Source organism: Halyomorpha halys, unplaced genomic scaffold (assembly GCF_000696795.3).
Source record: "Halyomorpha halys isolate HHAL.00 unplaced genomic scaffold, Hhal_1.1 Scaffold2115.1, whole genome shotgun sequence".
Classification (NCBI taxonomy): Eukaryota; Metazoa; Arthropoda; class Insecta; order Hemiptera; family Pentatomidae; genus Halyomorpha; species Halyomorpha halys.
This window is the reverse complement of record NW_027107994.1, coordinates 112409-134136: the sequence shown is the minus strand read 5'-3', so window position 1 is coordinate 134136 and position 21728 is coordinate 112409. Positions and strand designations below refer to the sequence as shown.

Genomic DNA, 21728 nt, shown 5'->3' with positions numbered 1-21728 from the left:
AGAGAGAGAGAGAGAGAGAAAAAGGGAGACGAGAATTATGCCTGACATACACTATGCGAGTCCACTATGTGAGCTCCATACACTAGCTGTCAACCGCCTGCAGGCGGCCGTACTGAACTGCAGATGATAGCCTGAAGATAGCACACACTACAGTCCGGTACCTGCAGGCGGACTGTCGGTCAATGAAACAGGACTGCAGGAGATCCCCAGTTTTTCACCATGCTCCGTCGGAAACGTTGCGCTATGTTTGTTTTGTCAGTTCTTGGGGAACCCCAAGAAAAAAGGGTCTGGGTAAAAAGTTGGCTGCGAGATAGAGAGGCTAGCTCTCACATTTCGTTGCTCCGTGAACTGAGGCTGTCTCACCACGAGGATCTAACGAATTATCTGAGGATGAGTGAAGAAAATTTCCAAAAACTTCTAAATTTGGTTGAAATGAGAATCACAAAAGTGGACACTCATTTGCGCCAGGCTATCACTGCCGGAGAAAGGTTGACTGCAACTCTGAGATTTTTGGCAACGGGTCAAAGTTTCGAATATCTGAAGTTTCTCACGCGAATTTCACCTCAAGCACTTGGGAAAATCATACCCGAGACCTGCAGACAACTTTACCTGGTGCTAAAGGATTCTTATTTGAAGGTAAGATTAAATTTTAAAAAAAAATTAATTCATCTTATTATGTTTTATTTTGCTCAATTACATTGAAAAATTATGTAAGCAGATAGGTAATTGTGTATTGGAAATTATTGAAAAAAAATCAGATAAGTATTTTAAATGAATTTAACGGAAAGCTAATGCGCTTTTCAGGACAACTATTTTAAGCTACTTCAACAATAAAAATTCAGACAACTGGTTATCAGAGTCAGCATGAGCAGATTCCAAGTATTCCTTTGTGGTACTTCCCTCTCCAGTTATCGGATTGAAGTTGTTAGTAGTCTGGAAGAGGTTTTGATCTTGACCAAAGGAGTAGGGAATCTTTTTTTCTACTCGACGAACTGGTGTTTGCGGCTGTACGAACTTGAGACCCAGGACATCAGTTTCCTCTTGAAGCCTTCCCTTCACACCATGCATCAACACTTTGTTGATTAACATTTCGGCATACAGTTTTTGATCTTCATCCATACGGCGTAATTTGCATGCGACGTTGAGCCCAATGCCATCGAACTCATCGTCCTCCTTCAAAGCTTTCACAGCTGCGTCGATAGCATCTTTTCTTTTCTTCTGATTGCCCGATTTTTTTGTATTTCCGGATGAAGTTGATGGGCCTGATGAAATACTGTCAGACCAACTGAGGCTAGCAACTGGGGAAGGGGGCGATACCAGTTGTGATGACGTATGGTTTGAGGTTTCATCCTGACTCTCCTGGAACATATAAATTGAAAAGAAACTTTAAAACGTTTTGTTATTGAAAGATGCTACTGTATTTTTAATAACAGCAGCAATCTATCTGTCAACTGGGAAATAAATAATTTTGAATGAATTAAATCTTTAAACTCTACTTTTTGGTATGATAAAAAAAATGAATCAAATTTGATATTATTGTCAAATATAACATATAATATCACATAACATATAACATGAAATATTAATTAACATATAATACGCTTTGTTTTATATTTATTATTTGTTTCAGTTACCAAACTCTGAAGAGGAATGGCAACAGACAGGGAAAGATTTCGAAAACAGATGGAACTTTCCTAATTGTGGAGGGGCCATTGATGGGAAGCATATCAGAATCAAGAAACCTCCAAACAGTGGCTCATATTTTTATAATTACAAGGGGTTTTGCACTATAGTTTTGATGGCAATCGTTAACTCAGACTATCAGTTCATATACGTAAACGTTGGCTGTAACGGCAGAGTCTCTGATGGAGGTGTAATTGAATGTACCGGTTTTTATACGAAGTTACTAAACAAAAGTCTCAATTTGCCACCAAACAGTGCCAACAAGGCAAACCTCAATTTCGTATTTGTAGCTGACGACGCTTTTGCTTTTCATGAAAACGTTCTTAAACCATATCCTCAAAGACAATTGACTTATGACCAGCGCATATTCAACTACCGTTTGAGCAGAGCTCGCAGAATAGTAGAAAATTCTTTCGGGATTCTGTCAAGTCGTTTCCGGATATTTCACACAGAAATCAACTTGAATCCAGAAAAAATAGATTTCATTGTGCTAGCAGCGTGTGCTCTTCATAATTTTCTGAGGAAGGAAGCAAAAGCGTTGTACATGCCATCGAATTCACTTGATGTAGAAGATATTGATAGTGGGGAAGTTATTCGAGGGGATAGGGTGGAAGATCAGCTGGTGGGTCTACGACAGGGATATAATAGACAAGTTTTGTGTGAAAATGCAAGAGACAATCGTGATAATTACAAGAACTATTTTGTTGGAGAAGGTGCAGTTTCCTGGCAAAACAAATTTGTCACCAATTAGGGTGGGAGGGTGAAATATTATACTGTGAAAATTTGTTTGTGCTGTTGTATGTATTTGATATAAATTAAAGAATAGAATAAAAATAACTTACGAGTTGTGATTCCTCACTCCCAATCGTCGCTCTAGTTTCTTCATGGTCGGCTGTAAACAATAGCAAGTCGAAATACCACAGTGACGGGGTGTATGCGTCATCTCCCGATGAGCCCGACTTTTGCTGTTTTACTTTCTTCAACTCTTTACGGAACGCACATCTCAAGTTATTAATTTTTTTTTCACTGTGTCAATGGTGGCTGACGGCACAGTTTTTTGATAGAACTTCAACAACTCACCGTACGCCTCATCCCGCGATCTTTTATTAGCGTAGGCATCGTCCTTGACTTTCCATAAACAGGGGTAGGCCCGATATAATTTAATAAATGCGGAAATGAAAGGAGGTTTCCCGTCCATCTTTCCTCGTCAGTCCAATCTCGGCTGGTGAATGATCTCACGAAAAACTGATGGAAACGGTGACAACAGATAGTTTGCCTGCAGGCTAACTGACAGTGTGTGGTGGGGGGCACATGAGATCATTATCCGACAGGTCGCTGCCTGTCGCGAATCTCTCATCCTATCCCCGCCTGCCCGGCGACCACACACCTTCAGTCCGGGCGAACTGCAGTCCATTATCTTCAGATCAACTGATGAATGTGTGGGCAATCCCGATCTACGGCCTTACGATTATCTTCAGTTAAACTGACAGTGTATGGGGCACTTTAGGAAACGAAAATGTCGAGAAAGTGAAGGAATTAAATTTAAAACTAATAGGAGAGTAATTATACACATTATACCACGGGGTGGAACCCAATAGCCGAATAATAGAACAGAAATATAGATGAAACGTCAGCAGAAAGAACCAGGTTGAGTGAAATCATCGAACGATGGTGGTGCCTAAGTTGTTGCATCTAGAATACCAATATGGTTCTTTTTCTTTGGAATGGCGTAGTATGCTGAGAGCTCAGCTAATAGGTTAATCAGTTCTCTTCCAATTTAAAAGGATGTAGTACATCTTGAATATTCTCTTAAACATGACAATTTTAAAAGAATGCAGTGAATTAATGTGTATATTGCTGTAAATAAGAGATAAAACATATGTATATGATTAAAGTGAATATAAGGTAATAGGTAAACAGTTGTTTGTAACTTGTGTAACTTAAAGGCTTTACTTTAATTAACAACTTGTTAATTAGACTTATAAATGATTGCTATGGAACTAATCAATAAAATTGTGATAAATAAAGTGAGTGTTTTATTAAGTTTATCCTTTATCACAGAGAGGTTATGTTGAATGTTAAGTCAGCTAAATTAATTTGAATTCATTTGCAATTGAATTAATTATTCTATGACAAATTAATTAAACTATGATTTATTAATTAACTGAAAATTGTCAAAAGATTTGAAAGGTTGAATGAATTTTTTAAAGTTAGTTAGCTATCTGTGCATTAAGCATGTTACACTTTGAAAATAGAAATAGAACATACATGAAATACATTTAGAAATTTTTTTCTAAATTACTGAATTTAAGATTCATTGAAAGTATAGATTGTTAAAAACATGATAATGAAAAGAAATAAGGGTTTTAATGAATCTTAATTTAACTTGATGAAATAACACAGTATGAGCACATAATTCTACGCTATGTTATAGTGAGTAATTTCCTTCCTTTATTAACATTAAATTGTAATTAAACATGCAGTATGAATGCAAGTATGGAACATCAACACAGCTGAAATGGCCTTTTCCTTGTTGAGGTATGAACAATAAATAATGTTTATACACTATACAATACTATTTCACTGAACTATATTTGAATTAATTGAACAATGAATTAGAATTTAATGTATGATTAGGTCTGGCATGGACCTCATGTGTGAACACTAATTTTGAAACTTAAAACATTATTTGAATGTTATAAACATCTGGTATGGTATACGATCATTATGTATGAAGCATGCCTTCAACTAAATGTCAGGCACGCATTCACTTTGGGTTGGCTGGTTGGTTTTGAGTGGACTATATATAATTAATGAGACATGATTAAATGAAAATAAAATTCTATTATATAAGTTACAAGTGGTGTAGAAGGTGGCCAAAATAGAACATTTATGGTTGTTAAAAAGAGTTATTAATTTTGAATGACTGGGCTCGGGAAAATTGCAAATATAACGAGATGGTTGATGGTGAAGTGGAGGTTAACTATATTGAATAGGGTGGACTTACTCCATGCTTCCTTTCTTCTCTCCACATTCCTATGCCTCTCTCTTTCTTCTGCTTCGAGTAACAGGAATTCTACTCACTCATGGTAGATTTTCGGAATGAATAAAGAAGAATTGCTGCTTCTGGCCAAGGAAAATGGCTTTCTCAGGTTGCTTTTTCTCCCATAGAGTGCTGGAGGAGGTGAGTTTTAACTGTTGGCCCCATGGGGCGCTACTAATGCCTACATATGGCAGCCTTTCCAATTAAAGCTTTTGGTTAACTTAGGTTACCCAGAACACACACACACACACAAACATATATATATTTAAAGTTAATTATATTTCAATTAGTGAAAAATACAACAGGTTTTTATGGAAAACATTTATTTACACAATTCCATACCCACCGATGGATATAAACACCTATTCATACATTACATCAACTATAACCTACTAATAAGAAAGTCACAATAAAAGGATGGCTCAACATACATGTAGGCTATGTACTATATATAGAAATATATAATTGATCTAAATAGTTATGTATTGAAAAAAGCTGTAACAGTAAATGATAGTAATTTCAATATTTCTAAAATAAACTAATTTATAAATAAAAATAAGACATATATTTGACAGTGTATATACATAATTATGAATAAACAAAATTTTAAAAGTATGCAAAAAATGTATTATGAGAGTAGTTCTTGAAATCTGTAGCAGTCACTAACAATTTTCCATTTATCATCTTGAGTGGTAATCATAAAAGTTTGTGTAAACGGTTTAGTTCCTCTAGCACTAAATTTAACACTCCCAGTAACTTTAATTAGGAAAGCCAATTTATTAGATACTTGATCTGAAATAAACAAAAAAAAAAAAAAAAAAAGATTTTTCAAAAGTTCATATATTTGATTTTTTTAGAATGCTCCTTAATTACAAAAGGGACTAGGAAAGTTTTGCAATATGAGTGATAGGATCACGAGAAGAGAGGTAGAGTTGGTACATGCATAGACCTGCCAAGCCTGCACACTGGGCTATGATTGTTTCCCTTCTGACTGTGCTAATGAAAAGTGTTCAAGATGCCATCCTAATCTAAATTTGAATATTGACGGATTTCATGCTACATATTTGCATATGGTTTAAGTGTTGATAAGTGTGCAGGAAATGCTACCAGTACTTTGGAGAGTATTGTCCACACTGTAGGATGATGTTCAGGTGGTACCAGTAGTTGTAAAAAGCAAATTTTGATCCTGAGAACACTCAGAGATCTGGCCTTTCAGCTTAATTGCTGACAAGAAAACATGTAGATGCTGTAGGGAAATTCCTAGAGCCAGGCAAGGGAGTGACCTAAAACCCGACAGATGAGTCCATGGACACAATGTACCAGAAATTCATATCATTCTGCATAATTAGTTTCAAGTTATGAAACTTAGTAACCTTTAGGTTACAGGCCACATAGTTCGACTGAAGTTCAAATGGCAAATTGTTATTCATGGTGCAGTAAAATGCAGAAGTTCTAGAATGGAAAAGCCTCTAATATAAACAGTATAGTGACAGATGATGAAGCTTGGCTTTGCTACAATGTAACTAAGACTCAGAACAAAGGTTTATCTTTTTGAAAAAGAGGATACGCCCATCATTGGCTGGAAATCCAGATATGCTAAGAAGAGAATGTTGACAATATTGTTTTAATGTGAAAAGTATTACAGACCGAGTAGTGCTAGAAATGTATAAGACTATCATAGGTAAGTGGTACACTGAGGAGACTACTTTGAAGACTGCAGGTTACTTTAAAATAGAGAAGTGTATTTTGTGTGGTCAAAACTATTTTGAAAATATTTAGAAAATAAAGTTATTTTGCAAAAGTTTCCTAGTGCAATAAGTATATCTTTTATAAATATAAGAAAGACACACACAAAAAAAAAAAAAAAAATAAGACCTATGACAAAAATTATATTGATTGTTTATTTGATTCAAAAACTTGTCATCTTGGTTGGCTTTTTTATTTAATGGAATAAAACCATATGGTCATCAATGCCAGGTAATTCATTTACTTCTAGTATTATATGTATGTGATGTGTATATAAATAATATAAACAGACAGAATGTCCAGCAATATAGCATGAAAAAATATAGGATCTCAAGGAATTGCAAAATTCAAGGCGCTTTTCATCAATTTATAACAAAATGTTTCTTTAATAGGCTTCTAATAAAATGTACAATTTGAACATGAGAATGAATCTGAATAACTAACCGTAAACTACTTGCAGAGACTGTTCAGTCAATATCTCATAATATGACTCCATCAGGCCTCTACACAACAATGAAGAACACTACAGTAGGCAAGAGACCACCGTGGGAGGGGGGGGGGCAAAAACCAGATGGATGTACAGAATCAACAAAGATGCAAATGAGCTGCATTCAGCAAACTGAGAAGCAGTAGACAAGATCCAACAAGCAGTAGACAACAACAAGACCCAAGACAGGCAGGTATGGAGAAGGCTGCTTAAGGTGGCCAAAGATATAAAAGGTCTGTAGAGCCAAACAAAAAAAAATAGTCAATCACAATTCTAAGAATAAATGGAGATGGTAACCAGAAAAAACCTTACCATCAACCCTCTTCTTAACATTTTATACACTGATTTGGTATTAATAGGGAAAAAATTCCTGATGACTGGCTCTTTTTGAAGCTGAATTTTACATTTTTGAATTTTTACATTACAAACAAAATTTCTGATCTTCAAAGAATTATAAGGCAGCTGGAGACCCCTGTACAATACAGCAAATTCAATGAATCATAAAGTGGTTTGTACATTCAAAATGATTGCATAAAATTACTCAACAGATATTTATTCAAGCAGTCATCAAAAATGTTATCAAAATTGCTAATATTGTATGTATATCATTTCAATATAAAATAGCACATTAATTCTAAACAAAAATACAAGTTCCTAACATCATATTTAATATGTAATATAGGTTGAGTGACAGGAATGTCAAGAAATGATATCTACACTATTACTTTGACATTTATCCAGATTATGTTAAACTTTTTTTACTAAATAATTCAAAAACACTATCCAAATTATAGTCTCAAAACATTTATTTCATTTACACGTCCAACGTTTCGGCCAATTCGGCCATCTTCAGGGACAATCAACTACAAAAAGTTTCCATTATATGTATGATCCTACAATCAATTCAATTATTTAACATTATTATTTATAATCATAGATGGCCGAATTGGCCGAAACGTTGGACGTGTAAATGAAATAAATGTTTTGAGACTATAATTTGGATAGTGTTTTTAATTATTTAGTAAAAAATTGCCAGTCTCAAGAAAGAATTTTAAGATTATAAATAATTTTTTTTTTTTTTTAAACAGAATAGTATATAACTATAGAGTATGGACTCCAGATGGTAGAGTGTGCAATGCACTAAAACTAGAAACTAATAAGCAAGAATTGATCTACCAACAACTCTGTAAAATTACATGTTCATTTTAAGATATGGAACTGAAACAGCAAGATTGATGAGAAAATGATGCTTTTATTTCAACTTTATCATGAATCCAAAATACTAACAATATGTGTTCCTTTAGAAGATAAATAATATGATTCAAGATCAGAACTTAAGGGCAAGTACTGTTTTACATCATTATTACAATTAATGGTAACTTTTGTAGCTTTAACTGCCAATTTTAGAAGCTGTAAACTTCCACTTGCTCAAGAAATAAAGAAACTTAAAACAGTGTTTCCATATAAATGGGAGTCAGATAACAGTTTAAATCAATTAGAACATTGAGATTCCATATTCCTGAAAAAATATGTGAAGAAACAAAAGAATATATATTGGTATAAATAATTGAGGAAGAAGAGTAGGAACGGAATCCAAAAGAAATCATGGAATGGATAATGAAAAAAAGGTCTTCATTAATGATGTGCAAAGAGAGGGGAACAGACAACATTGATTATATTAGAACTATATAGCATATCTTATACATCCTTTCAGTATTTTTATTCACAAAAAAATAAAATAAAATCTGAATCGCTACAACCCATGAAGGGTCAGGGGTTTAGTACTTTGTAAGGAAGTACTGGTACTAAACCAACGGTTGTGCAAGAAGGTGATTTGGTCAGAATCACGCTTGACCACCAGATTTTTACCCAATTTAAGAGGCTGGGTGGACCCCAGGAGGGCTTCAGAACCCACAGGAGTTGAATCATCGCTACAGTTTAACATAAAACAATTTTCTGCCCAGCTGGATTCGAACTTGTGTCTTTAGAGTTAGTAGCTATGCGCCTTACCCCTGGGCTGCCCGCACTTCCCATATTTAGTAACAAGTGAGTACAATTTCTGGTGTTTTGGATTTGGTTTCCATAGTCAAAAGTTTTATCGGACCTTTGAGGTATTATCCCATTCCGACTATAAGCTGCTTCATATTTAAGTGAATTTAGACCCCAACATCGACTACAAAGAATCAGTAAGAGGTTTATTTACCTCTTGAGTGAGGATATTCTCCATAGAGTGGAAGGAAGCAGCTCTGACCCAATTAAATAGTATATTAATAATAATAATAATAATAATATAATAAAATAGGATACATTATAACCCATACCTGGTTTGGATGACAATACTTTTACTTTATGTAGATTGATTAAAAGCAAGAATTAAATAACAATAGTCTTATTAATTATCTGTATAAGCCTAATTGGATAATTTAATATACCTAATACCCTCTGAGCATCAAGGGACCAGAGGCTGTGCTCACTGACAGGTAAGTCAATCAAGAATTTTCCAATAGCTTCTTTGCCAGTTGTGCCTGTTCCATTCCATACAAGCACACTTGTGTCCATGTACATGCGTAGAATTAACTGAAATATTTAAAATATACATAAAAATCTAACTTCAAGAGCTATATTAAAAGTACTATTCCATCAGAAACAAAACCTGGTCAAAGAAAAATTTAATCTTAGAACCATATATTTATGTGTTGAGATAAGAATAAACCATTAAAATATAAATGAACTACTGGTTTTATAATTAAATAACTATAATAAAAATAATGATTAACTCTTACTAAATCATACATAAATTTATATCAATTAAAAGGTATTCTCATCTAGCCTTGATGCCTTCTTAGCTGAATGTGTCCACATTGGATCCATATTGTTGTAATGAAGGATTTAATAAGATTAACCGGCAGAAATAAATTTAAGCCCAACAAAAAAAATGTCTAATGGGATGGCCAAAAACATACTGAGATAAGAAAAGATTATTGATCAAATACCAAATAAAAGGGGGAAAGAAGATACAAGTGATTTTGACTAAATAAACTAATTATACACTATTATCTAGAAATAACAAAGAAAGTAACCTAGTGAGAAATCGGGCTCTAGTTTTTTAAGGTTAACTAAGAAGAATGAACAGGTCTATCAGTATGTACGTCAACAAAGAAATACCAAATACCAGAAAATAAATAATATTACTAGTTATACAAGTGAATAAACTAAACCTAGAATAAATCCCTATTAATATTTGTGTATATTTCTATATTACTAATATCATCATATTCGTATAATACCTGTATGAGAGTATCCTTAATAATATTCTACTGTAATGTAACAAGCAAGACAACTAGGGTCTAATACTATAAATAGAAAATATTAAAATTCCATAAACAAAATATTTACTGGTAATTAAACTACACATTGCCCTAGAACTCTTAAATTTCAAGTACATATAAACAAATAGTCAAATGAATAAAATACTTACATGACGTCTCTTATCCATGCTTTCATAATAATGTTTGGTGAAGTCTTCTGCAGTGCGACAAGCTTGATCAACTTCAGTTTTCAGTTCCTTTGAAAAAAATAAAATAAATAAATCATAAAACATAAATCCTAAAATAAAGACAAATGAGATATATTTATTATCTCCTCCCTACCAAAATAAGAAATAATGTAATTTTTTCAAATTACTTTGAAACTTGTAGGAAGCCTATGCATAACCATTGATTACAATATAATCCAGTGAATAAAGACTGTTAATTCGCCATACCAGAAAAATTCATATTTGTATACAGCTGGATGCCTCATTATTAAATGATAATTAAAACATTTACCTAGATTATTAGAATTATAAATCTAAATATTAAAGACTATTAAGCAAAATATATTCTGCATAGTTAATATAATAAACAAATTTAGTTTACATATTATATCACAGATATTAAAATTAAAACAGATTCGAAATATTGGGTGCTTATTCTTATCGGAAACAAATAATCGCTTAATTCATAATACTTTGTAGCCCGACAATTTCTATACCTTTAAAATTAAAAAAAAAAAAAAGTAATACACAATTCTATAAAAATCTCAAAAGAATTCTTGTAGTTATAAAAAATCAATTAGATATTCTACAAAACAATTGTTGATGAGATATCTTCTTTCTTTTTTGGAATTAATAGGTATCACAGCTAAGAAGATTTAAAAAAAAAGGTTTTTATATGGAATTTAAAAAATTCTATAAAAGCAAACATATTGCTATCAGTTGTTGCATCAAAATCTTTGCACAGAAAAACACAAAACTAAATAATAATATACTTACTAAATAATAATACTCTCAATGTAAAATAAAATGTATTCAGTTGATAGGACACTAATATGTAAAAAAATTCTGACAAATTAATAAATATTTAATGGCAATTAAATTTGTTCTGGAAAATCACTTTTATGCCAATAACAAATAAGAAAAAAAAGCATTGTTAATAATAGCGCAATAGTTGATATAAAGGGAACATAATCATCATAATGATCATGTTCCCTTCATATCAACATAGTAAGTGTCTTAGAGCTACAACTTTAAACAAAGACAAGATAAATAGTAACAAGAATCAGTATTTGAGAACAGAAAACAAAATAATCAATCTGATTTTATTCAGTTTATATGGTAAATGTAAACTGAATAAAAACATGCCTATAACCAAACTGAAACTTCGAAAGAAAATTATTTATGAATTCTATACTAAACACTTGATTAAAGATACACATTTCAGTAACATATTACTAACATGTTTATGATTATTTTTTAAATAGGTATACTGTATGAAAACAATTGTAATCAGGTTACCTGATCCATTATCATAATCCTAATAAAGAGCAGCAATAATTATTGATTCTGTATTTTCATCCCTGAAAAGTTCCTTCTGAGCAATGAAGTTAAACCACTAAAAGTTCCTAGGTCGTGATTCACTACCGCCGAAGACCTAAACGCTCAAGACACTTTCAAACTACACTCTGAAGCTTCACTAGAATTATATATTTTATATATATGTTGGCGAACCTGTTGGAATCTGGATCTCAAAAATATTCTCGTGAAAGCCGAGATCTCGCTGCGGATAGTCACGTGACATCTATACATCTACAGTTATTTTTCAGGTATCGTGGCGCCAAACCCTCCCCCCCCCCACAGTATCAGTTAATAAATATAAAAATTCCCTAACTAAATTATAACTCAAGTTAGAATAAGTCCTCATAAAAAAATAAACCACAACAGTTACCCGGAATAATACAAAATAACAAATTATTAAGAACTTATTCCATCTAAAGTTTAGTGATCATAGATGAACAGATGCTGAAGAAGAAAATGGGCATGTTGGTAATTCTGATCACTAATCAGAAATGCGTCTAATCTGACTAAATTGACGTTTTATTTTTTTAACATGATTTTTTTATAGTGCTTTAAACACATTTCAGTATTTTGGAATAATTTCGTCTAATTTTGAACTCAAAACGATATCTGCAACAATCTGTATGAACTGTATACAGACGGTGCTGCTATCTGTGTTGTCAATGTTAATAGGCCTAAATGTTGATGTGGGATAGGCTTTAATTACTGCTGTAATCAATCGTTTTGTTTTAATTTTATATTTAAGTGATTTTGTGTTTGATTTTTTGGTTAAGTGAATAATAAATTCGAACGACATGGAAACGATTGATCTTCTGCATATAAAGCGGTCAGTACCAAAATGCAATGTTTACATCATTAATGGCCTATTTGAGAGCCATCTTTCATTCAATAGCTTATCTTTCTTAGCCAGTTGCGAATGAAAATATTATTATTTAATCACTACTTCGCCTAATAATCATGAATACGATTGTTTTTTTATTGAAATTACAATATCTGACTTAGTACTTTCACCTTTGAAGAGTAGGTGAGTTTGGTTATGTTGTCCTATGACAACTGCAGTTGCTGTTTTTTCACCCTATAAACTTTGAAAATTATATTGTTTAGTTCGCTTTAATGTATTTTTTTTATTCTTTTAATGGAAATAGGATAAGTTATTTGTACTTTTATGATAAGGTTACAGTAATATATGTTCTCATCAGATCTGTTTCTAAGAGGTAGTCTCTTTGGGTATTCAAATTTATAGGTGAATTGATTGTTGAAGTTTGATAGTCATTGTTAAATTGCTTGGCTCATACTTTTAAATGTGCAGCGATTATTGTTCAGATTAACTAATTCTCTTTTGTTCGATCTTATGTTGGGGCCTTAGTTCAAATAGGTAATGTGTTCAAGTTGCACTGTTGATGCAGTGTTTATGATTTTAATGTAGGCTTACCTCAGAATTAGTTTAAGTTAGTTATTGTATCCTTGTATTTACTATTTGCTTATTCTAGGAAATAATGTATTTACATTCACTATATACTGCTTTGAATTTTCAAATAATAATAGTGTTTGATATCGATATATTTATTGGCTCTATTTACTATTTAACTTGTTTGTAATCTTAACTTTTTTGTAGAGGTTATTTTGTTTTAGGTTACATCCTGGTGGTAACAAATTTAATGGTCAGATAGCTGTTTTCATTGCAAAATTATTTAACAAATATGCCGTTATGTTTATTTGAAGTTGAAGATATGGAAGGTTATATTTTGATATATCACTGGGAATTGAAGGAAATTTCATATTATCAAAAGTCTATTATCCATGATATATTCAATTTTTGAAATCATTTCTCTTGATAACATTTGATTAGTTAGATTTCATTTTCGTACTCAGATGTGTTTGCATGAGCTTTCTTTTCTATAATTTTTCTTATTTGTTTTTATTTTTAGGTAATTTATTGATGCCATCTTCTACTGGCACAAACTCCTCAATCATGTAGTAAGTAAACTTCTTTAGTATTAGTTATTAATTAAGGAAGCCTTATTATTTATGAAAGCAAAAATTGTGTATTCCCTTATAATAATGATGCATTTACTATTTTGTCAAATCTTTATGTTGGTATATTTTGTAAATCACTTTATTCTGTTTTTTAATACGCATACTGTTTTGAGAATTTAAAATTAACGTTTTATGTTTGTTCCCGTATTAAGTTTTATGATTTCAGGCTAGGCCTTCCTATCAAAATGGATTATCGTTAATCCTAATAATGTTGTAACACCCTTACAGCAGACACCGACTAATTTGTCCATGATAGAAAAATAAACGAAGGGCCTCGGGGAAGGATCGCAGTCCCGGATTTGGATTGGCACTGCTAGTGAACTGCTTGTATTCAGTATGCTACGTACTGTTCAAGCGGTCGTTATTAATAATGCGGTAATTTTGATGCATTTTCAACTTTTATGTGTAGAAGGCGATAGTTCACTGACCAATTGTATATAATCCCATTCAAATGGCTTTATTTTAGGTTTTTACTTTATTTATTTGTTGTTTCATTTACTTGATCTATGAAATTTTAAGAAAGAAAGTGTTGTGGCAGATTTTTAGTAACACTGTACTATGTAGTAAATGTTGTCAAATTGCACGTACACGGTTTGGGGAAAGTATGTGGGGGAATGGAATGCCCATAAGGTTTTTATATATATATTTTTTTTATTTATTGCACAACTAGTGAAATTGCTGTGTGTTTTGTCTGTTGCACATAATGGATAACATTAAAGAGGCGTCAGTGATTACTTTTATGGTGTTATTGCCAACAAATTTTTCCTATTTCTTAAATTAGTCTTTCTGTGTGATTTCTTAATGTAAATGTGTATGTATATGTGTACTTTTGAGTAAATAACTTTTATTTTACTTATACATACATATTCCTAGACTTGGTTATATTTGCTTTCTATTTTTTCATGGCCTCACAACTAGTACACTTGAGGCCATATCCATATATAAGCCTGTAAAATACTTCAGCTGCCATTATGGTACTTGAATAGTTTTGCCTCTTCCTGCGTGTCAACCTTTTTAGCCAAAAACTTAAAATACCAACTGCTTTCTTTTTTAATGTTATTAGTTCCTTCGGTCAACTGCTTTCTTTCTGTTTCTTAGATAGTTATTAACATTCTTGGTTTCTGTGAAATCATAGAGCAATTTAGTTGTAAAATTTGGTCTATGCTGTGTATGAATGTGGGTATGATGGGTATCTGTTTTTAATACACTGCAGATTAATTGAAATATTTTGTGATGGTTTGATCATTCAATTATTCTTGCAAATCTAATTAATGTTCTGCAGTATGTGGAAATTATTATTAATAATTTTTAAAATATCTGTATATTTCCAATAACATGATTTTGTTTATATATTTATCAAAACTATTAGTTAGTTTTTAAATCCTAATAAGAACATATTTCTAAATAGTTGGTAATGTTATTTCCTTTATTTTATAGTATTTTACTTTACAGAAGTGCTTGAATGTTTCTATCTTCAATTATCAATCCTGAATATCATTCAATTTACAAGTTCCTGTGGTTATTAATTGTAATTAATTGTAACCAATATTTTAAAAGTTTTAATTATTGATTTTTATATAAACATTTTAGGCTCTAATGCTGCATAAGAGGTCATTCTTTTAAGAGTCTTACTACATAATGTCACAGCGTGGCAAGCGCCAAGCAAGCCGTTTAGATGATGGACCCGGTAAGTTTTTATGCTTCACAAAATTATTATATTTAATATTAATTATTAAATAATTTCTTCATTTTTATTTTTCTTGTTCTTTTTTTTATTTTGACAAAATTTTTGACTGTTACGATCTGTATTTGTAGTATAAAAACTATTATATTTTTTGATTGGAATATGGTCCGGGTGCAGTAAAAAAAAAACCCAAATAGTAAACAATTATATTATTTATTGAGCCAACGTTATGCCCCACGGTGCAGGGCTTCGTCAGGGCTAAAAAAGATACAAAAACTATAGTTACAAAAAGGAAAAAAGAAAAAACATAAGTGGAAAATAAAAGGGGTATAAAATGAAAAGTAAGATATAATAAGAAAAATTAAAGGTTGTAAATAGTAAATGAAAAGGGTAATAGTAACAGATAGATAACAGAAGAAATATTAAAGAAAGTACAAATAAAGAGATGAAAAAAAAAAATACAGATCAAATGATGAGACAGAATGCATACCTGTTTTGACGGCAGTCAAAGACAGAGTGATGGTTTGTATTGGGAGGAGTGGGGATGGCAGTTATGCCACAATAACGAAAATAATTATATTTTTTAGATGGGTCATGCATGAAAATTTTACCATACTCTGCTCTAATCTTAAAAACAAAATTATTAGAAAGCCTAGAGTAACATCAATCCCATCAAGAAATTCATGTCAATAAATCAATTTCTTCTTTTCTAGAGAAAAATGATTTTCAGTGACAATTAGGTGTTGTATTGTGTTAATGAAATGAAGTAATATTGTTTTGGGGGTATTAAATGAATTTAGAAGGTGGTAAATATTTATGACTAACATCCATTGTGTCTATGAGATACTAAAGCCAGTCACTGTTTTTTCTGTTAAAAGTTCCCAATGGGTTTTATTCTCATAATTCAATATACCTTCTAGAAGATATTCCTTTATAATTTGTCCATTCCAGTTATTGTTATTCCTTGTGTTTCCAGATTTCATTGATTTTATTAGTTGGTGAGAAGTTGTTCATTAGGAACAGCTGAGTTTTTTAACTAACATAACTTTGATACTGTCATTATCACATAGTTTGCTATATTTCACAATCAGATGTATCCAATATTTAATGATCTTCTGGTATTTACATTGTTCACTTAAAAATATAAATATTGAATATTTAAATAAACACTATTGAATGGTTTATGTATAACTATTTAATGATTTTCCTCTGTATCTTGATATATGACTTTTAGCACCTTTATTAATAAGTATAATCAATTATCAAGTTTGTGTTTATTCTTGTGATCACCAAGAAATTGATGCTTTGACATTTATCATATAAAAAACAAAAGAGAAAAAACCATAATCAACACAAACACAAAAACCATTATCAATGATGAAATATTAAATAACTATTTAAAATAATTTATAAGTCAAGGACTCAAAGAATTTAAAATTTTTAAACACTCCTGGCTAAAACTAGACCGGAGAAATAGTAATGCTTTCAGTACCAAGGATGTAAGAGTGCTCCCTCTCTTTGTTAAATAAATAAATAGTTTATTACTACTTTTTCTTTCTTGTCTGTAGCCTTGACCATTTCCTTCATTGAATTTATTTTGTATTTCTTCATTTTTGTGGGTTTAGCAAATTATGATGAATCAGAATCATTAAACTTTACCCTTTTCTCAAGGAAATATGATTCAATAGAAGCACATCTACAGACGTTTTTATATATCACCATTCACCATTCAACGTTGATCTGAAAATAACTTTTATGTATTTTGTCATGTTAAATTGAATGATAAAATGTGTGTTGTTGGTAGAAGTAATGTCAAAGAAGTTTTTTTATTTCTATTTAACCTTAATGTATTTTTTTTCCTGGGTAAAAGCATAGCATTTTTTTTATTAATGAACATATTCCATGGATGGATTTTGCATAGGATCTGAATATTCTCATTTTCATTGAAACTTTTTTGAAAATGTCTATTCTAAAATATGTGAAATTCAGCTTGTTCCTAATTTTTTTAACTCCCCTCCCCTCCATCTTGGAGTCAAGTTATTAAAATTGTTTTGTTTTTTCAACCTGAGAATATCTTTGTCTCGTAATTGTTAATAGATAGATTTATTTTGTTGCTCCTATATCTAACAGCTAGGCAGCTCTTTTTATACCCTGCAGCAAGGGCGTATCCAGGATCAAAACTAGGATAGTGTAATTTTGGTTAAAATTATTTCCTCAAATTTCATTCTTGCCTAATTGTTAATTGCCTACACACTAATATGTAATATAAGGCAAGTTACCTTGTCTCTTTTGTTATATCAATTTGCCTCTATCTATATCTGGTAATCACTTCAAAATGCAGAGTTATGCCACAACATGGCTTAGCAAAGATTTTTCTAGTGTGCATCCTTTTATTCTTGTTTCTTACCAATGCCATGACTTTTATCCAGACTTAACTATGCTAGTCTATTTTCTGATTCATTTGCAATTCATTGTTCAGTGGTGAGACATACATAGTTTTACATAACTTAATGTTTGATTTAAAGACCAAACTGGTTCTTTTTAGACTCATTTACAAATATATCTTCTACTGGTTGAATGACTCCACTGACTGTTAACAAATTTGTCATTAAGAAAAAATCTTAAGGGTTCTGAAATCGTTCATATGTATCTACCTACATCATACATAGCATCTACTTGATTACCTTGTCAAAGATTCTTAACACCATTTATTCATATAATATGGCTGAAATGAATAAACCTACAAGTAATATCATTTAACACTGCTAGTAATCCATCCATGAAATTTTGCTCCAATCTAGCTATGGTCTTTTATATATATATATTTTTTTTTATTTTATTTAATACCAGATTTTTTGGTAAAAAAAAGAAAATTAACCATTTTTGGCGCATAATTCAAAAAGTATACATTTTTTTGATGATGATTATGTGCCAATTGATTTGTCACTTTCTGGAGAATAAGAAAAATATATTACTAACTCTACTAAATATTTGTATTCCCTAAAAATGAAAAAAAAATGTAATGAGGATATCAGTAAAGTAGGTCAACAAAATGTTTCTTAGGAAATAATAAATCATATTCATTTTTAGTGTTAACTGAAGCCCTCAAATACCATTTTTATAAGAAATTAAAAATTAGAAAATTTTCGCCTTGATTTAATTGGAGGATTTTTTTTTTTTTTATTGCAGTGACCATTGTTCATATAATCGTTCACAATTACATTTTATTCAATTCCCAGGTTAATACAACCTTTGGAATTGGATAAAATGCAGATGTCTCCTCTTTTAACCTACATTAACAAATTATAGATATGATGCCCTTATAAGGGCTAAATATTAGTTTCAAATAAAGAAAAACTTTTCAAACATTTTATTTTATTACCCGGTTCTACTTTGTTCAATTAGATCTGGTGTGTGCCCTTTGGTGCTGTTTATAGAGCCCTAAATCACTACCAAGTTTGGTGTAGATTGGTTGAGTCATGTTGGAGTTAATTCTATTTTTCGGGTTTTTCAAAGAAATTTTTGAATGAATACCTTCCCAAGTATTGAATAATGAAAATAAGCTGTTTGATCCAATCAAAGGCATTATCCATGTCTTATTGGTTTTTTAAGTTCAAATTAGAAACAGGAAACTTTTTAACATGATTAGACCTAAAATTTTAGCCTGATAGTTTTAAACGTACTCTCTTACAGCTAGTCAGTACCCTCTGTGAAAATCCTACACTGAACTTTGCTATCTTCCTAAGAATTATCTATAAGAAATAAATTACGCTACTGTTATAGTTAGTTTGCATAAAGTGTTAAGATGTAATAAGAAAATCAGCAACTTCTCAAAACAAACTCAATAGGAATAGGAATTTCTATTAGCATAAAATTCACAGCAATCAAATTACTAAAAAACACCACTAGTAATAATAAGATATGATTTACAGAAAATGAGGGATAATGCCAAACTTATAAACTTAATAAGTGATCTGTTGGGTAGGGATAGGAACTCTGTTTACACTGATTCAGTCATGATGACCTCACAAAAATAGGTGTGGGAGTGACGAACCCACCCTATGAAAACCATGTCACGAAACACAATGTATTTCGTAGGTACATCATTCGAGGCTTTGGACCTCCATGGTCTGTTCCGCCAATAATTATAATAAAAATAAAATAAATATGTATATACATATATATTTTTGTTTCAATTTTATTTTTATAGAACCTATGTACTAAATGATGTCTTAACAAATTCACCCTACAGTATTATATCATAAGCTGCAAAGTTAAAAGTTATAGTATATTGTTACCCAATATTCAGGGTGTCATATTATACACAATCACACACTCTTAACTTTACAATGTATAAGGAATTTTTTTTTTATCATAACAGTAGCATTTAGCTCATCTTTTGAGGAGGGTATTGCTAAATTTATAGGTTTCTCCAGAGCACCTTACTCTAGATTTTCCAATGGAATATGATACTTTTTTTTATGGATTGTGATAATATATCAGATTTAAAGATTAATTCATATTTGGCTCTTTTTTGATCCAGGGCATCCTGTTGGCCTAAATACTAAAAATAATTTTTTTTTACAGTTATTGACAATTTTTGCTTGAACAGCATGGAAAAATCAAAATAATTTATAGAACCAAATCATTTTATAATGCTATTTCTCTTAATCAGTTTGGAATGCACCATCACAATTTGTGTTTCTTTAACTGGATGGAGAAACTAAAATGGCTGTCATGATGATAGTGAAGCCGGATCAGAACAGATCAGATCAGCAGTGTCTGATTTGAATTTGTTTTAAAATCTAATTTACTAAATACTCCATTCCACTGGAAATTCCAGAGTTAGGTGCACTAGAAGAGGTTAGAAAATCAGTTACACCTTAAAAGATCAACTGCATGTCACTTTAATAACCCACAGAAAACACATCAAAAGTTAAAAAAATGAAGGAGGGTGAACCTCTATACTGTATATATAAATGCTGGAAAAACTTGAAAATTAGTGTATAACCTGGGATTCATACTGTGAATCATTAATTTGTTAATTTATTTTATTTACAAAGTTGTGTATACTTGCTTGTGTATGACTCACATTATGTCATCAGTTGCTGATGCAATTTGTATTTTTTAAAATACATCATATGTCGATATTAAAATATAATTCAGTACAGTATCCTCATAATTATTTCTGGTTCCATTCCTTGGTACGTGACTTGAGATGAGTCCTATTCAACACAAAATGTATTTTTGTATCCATTAGGGAAGTTCTTTATGTTTCATTCAAGCATGTTTTTTGTCTTTAATTATTGTTTAATTTGTAGTTCTCATTAAACTTAATTTTGATCTGATTTTAGTTTTCAATCAACGTAACAAAATAATAAAAGAAAGAGATTTATTGAAGAATTTTTTCATATCGTATGTGATTGTTTCTGAGAAAACATTGATTGAATTCATGTCTGTTTTGGAATATCGATCTCGTATCACATTTCTTTTTCATTCATCTCTTTTTTTACTTTTATTTACCTATATATATGAAATATTTAGTTAGGGTAAGTATTGTGATTGTAAAAAATGTTGAATTCCAGTTTTTGATGGAAATACTTGTTTTTAAGATTCCCTGGTTACAAATAGCTAAGTCTCACACAATGTTCTGTGTCTGTGTGTGAACAGCCTAGCTCAAAAACGAAAAGTTGAAGGAAACTGAAATTTCATATTTAGGACAGGTGTATGCCTGGGGTGTGACAGCAACATTTTTGTTTAGAATTGAATGTCACTTCATAGAATCAATTTTTTATTTTCTCAAAAACATTTATAATAATTTTGACTAAACTTGGTATATCAATGTGAAATTAGGTGGGTGGTCTTTAATATCAGATAGGTTTTATCCTCATTGAAATTTAAAAAAAAAATCTTATAGAGTACCTTTAATGTTGTTTATTTAAAAAAATTAGCTATCTCCCATTCATACTAAATATATAAAATGGATAAAATAAACTATGAAAAGATTTGATAATTAACATTGTTAAAGGAGTTGGGAGGAAAAATGTTTTTTCCAGGTTGAAAACACATTTTCTGCCTGAAAACACACACATACACACACACACACATATATATATATTGTAATAATTTTAAAAATATAAAAAATAAAATAAAA

The 21728-nt window shown here is 31.1% G+C and overlaps 3 protein-coding genes across 12 annotated transcripts in view; 2 read left to right on the top strand and 1 right to left on the bottom strand.

The window, feature by feature from the left end:
- Nucleotides 1-1597: 1597 nt before the first annotated feature.
- LOC106691151 (uncharacterized) lies at nucleotides 1598-2532 on the top strand (the record flags this gene model as incomplete). Its single annotated transcript, XM_014436830.3, has 1 exon — nucleotides 1598-2532. A coding segment is annotated over one exon (837 nt), but the record flags the coding sequence as incomplete, so codon positions are not given.
- Nucleotides 2533-4851: 2319 nt separating this feature from the next.
- Nucleotides 4852-12099, bottom strand: Nxt1 (NTF2-related export protein 1). Of its 2 annotated transcripts, none has more exons than XM_014436825.2 (4): nucleotides 12007-12099; nucleotides 10438-10524; nucleotides 9392-9536; nucleotides 4852-5518 (listed from the first exon to the last, which is right to left on the bottom strand). In XM_014436825.2, the coding sequence occupies exons 1-4, from the start codon at nucleotides 12082-12084 to the stop codon at nucleotides 5355-5357; spliced, it is 474 nt and encodes a 157-aa protein (XP_014292311.1). In that variant the 5' UTR covers nucleotides 12085-12099; the 3' UTR covers nucleotides 4852-5354. The 2 variants fall into 2 exon arrangements, with proteins under 2 accessions (XP_014292311.1, XP_014292312.1); XM_014436826.1 differs by lacking the exon at nucleotides 12007-12099 and adding an exon at nucleotides 11794-12000.
- A 220-nt stretch (nucleotides 12100-12319) lies between these two features.
- The window catches only part of rno (rhinoceros), a 60740-nt gene continuing 51331 nt past the window's right edge, over nucleotides 12320-21728 (top strand). For 2 of the 9 annotated variants that reach the window (XM_014436821.3, XM_067046388.1), the window contains exons 1-4: nucleotides 12320-12679; nucleotides 13782-13830; nucleotides 14119-14265; nucleotides 15481-15577. In XM_014436821.3, the coding sequence (XP_014292307.1) occupies nucleotides 15529-15577 (49 nt within the window). In that variant the 5' untranslated portion in view covers nucleotides 12320-12679; nucleotides 13782-13830; nucleotides 14119-14265; nucleotides 15481-15528. Of the gene's footprint in view, nucleotides 12680-12707; nucleotides 12878-13781; nucleotides 13831-14056; nucleotides 14266-15480; nucleotides 15578-21728 lie in introns of those variants that run through there. The other 7 variants (XM_014436820.3, XM_014436824.3, XM_014436822.3 and 4 more) reach the window with 6 other exon arrangements.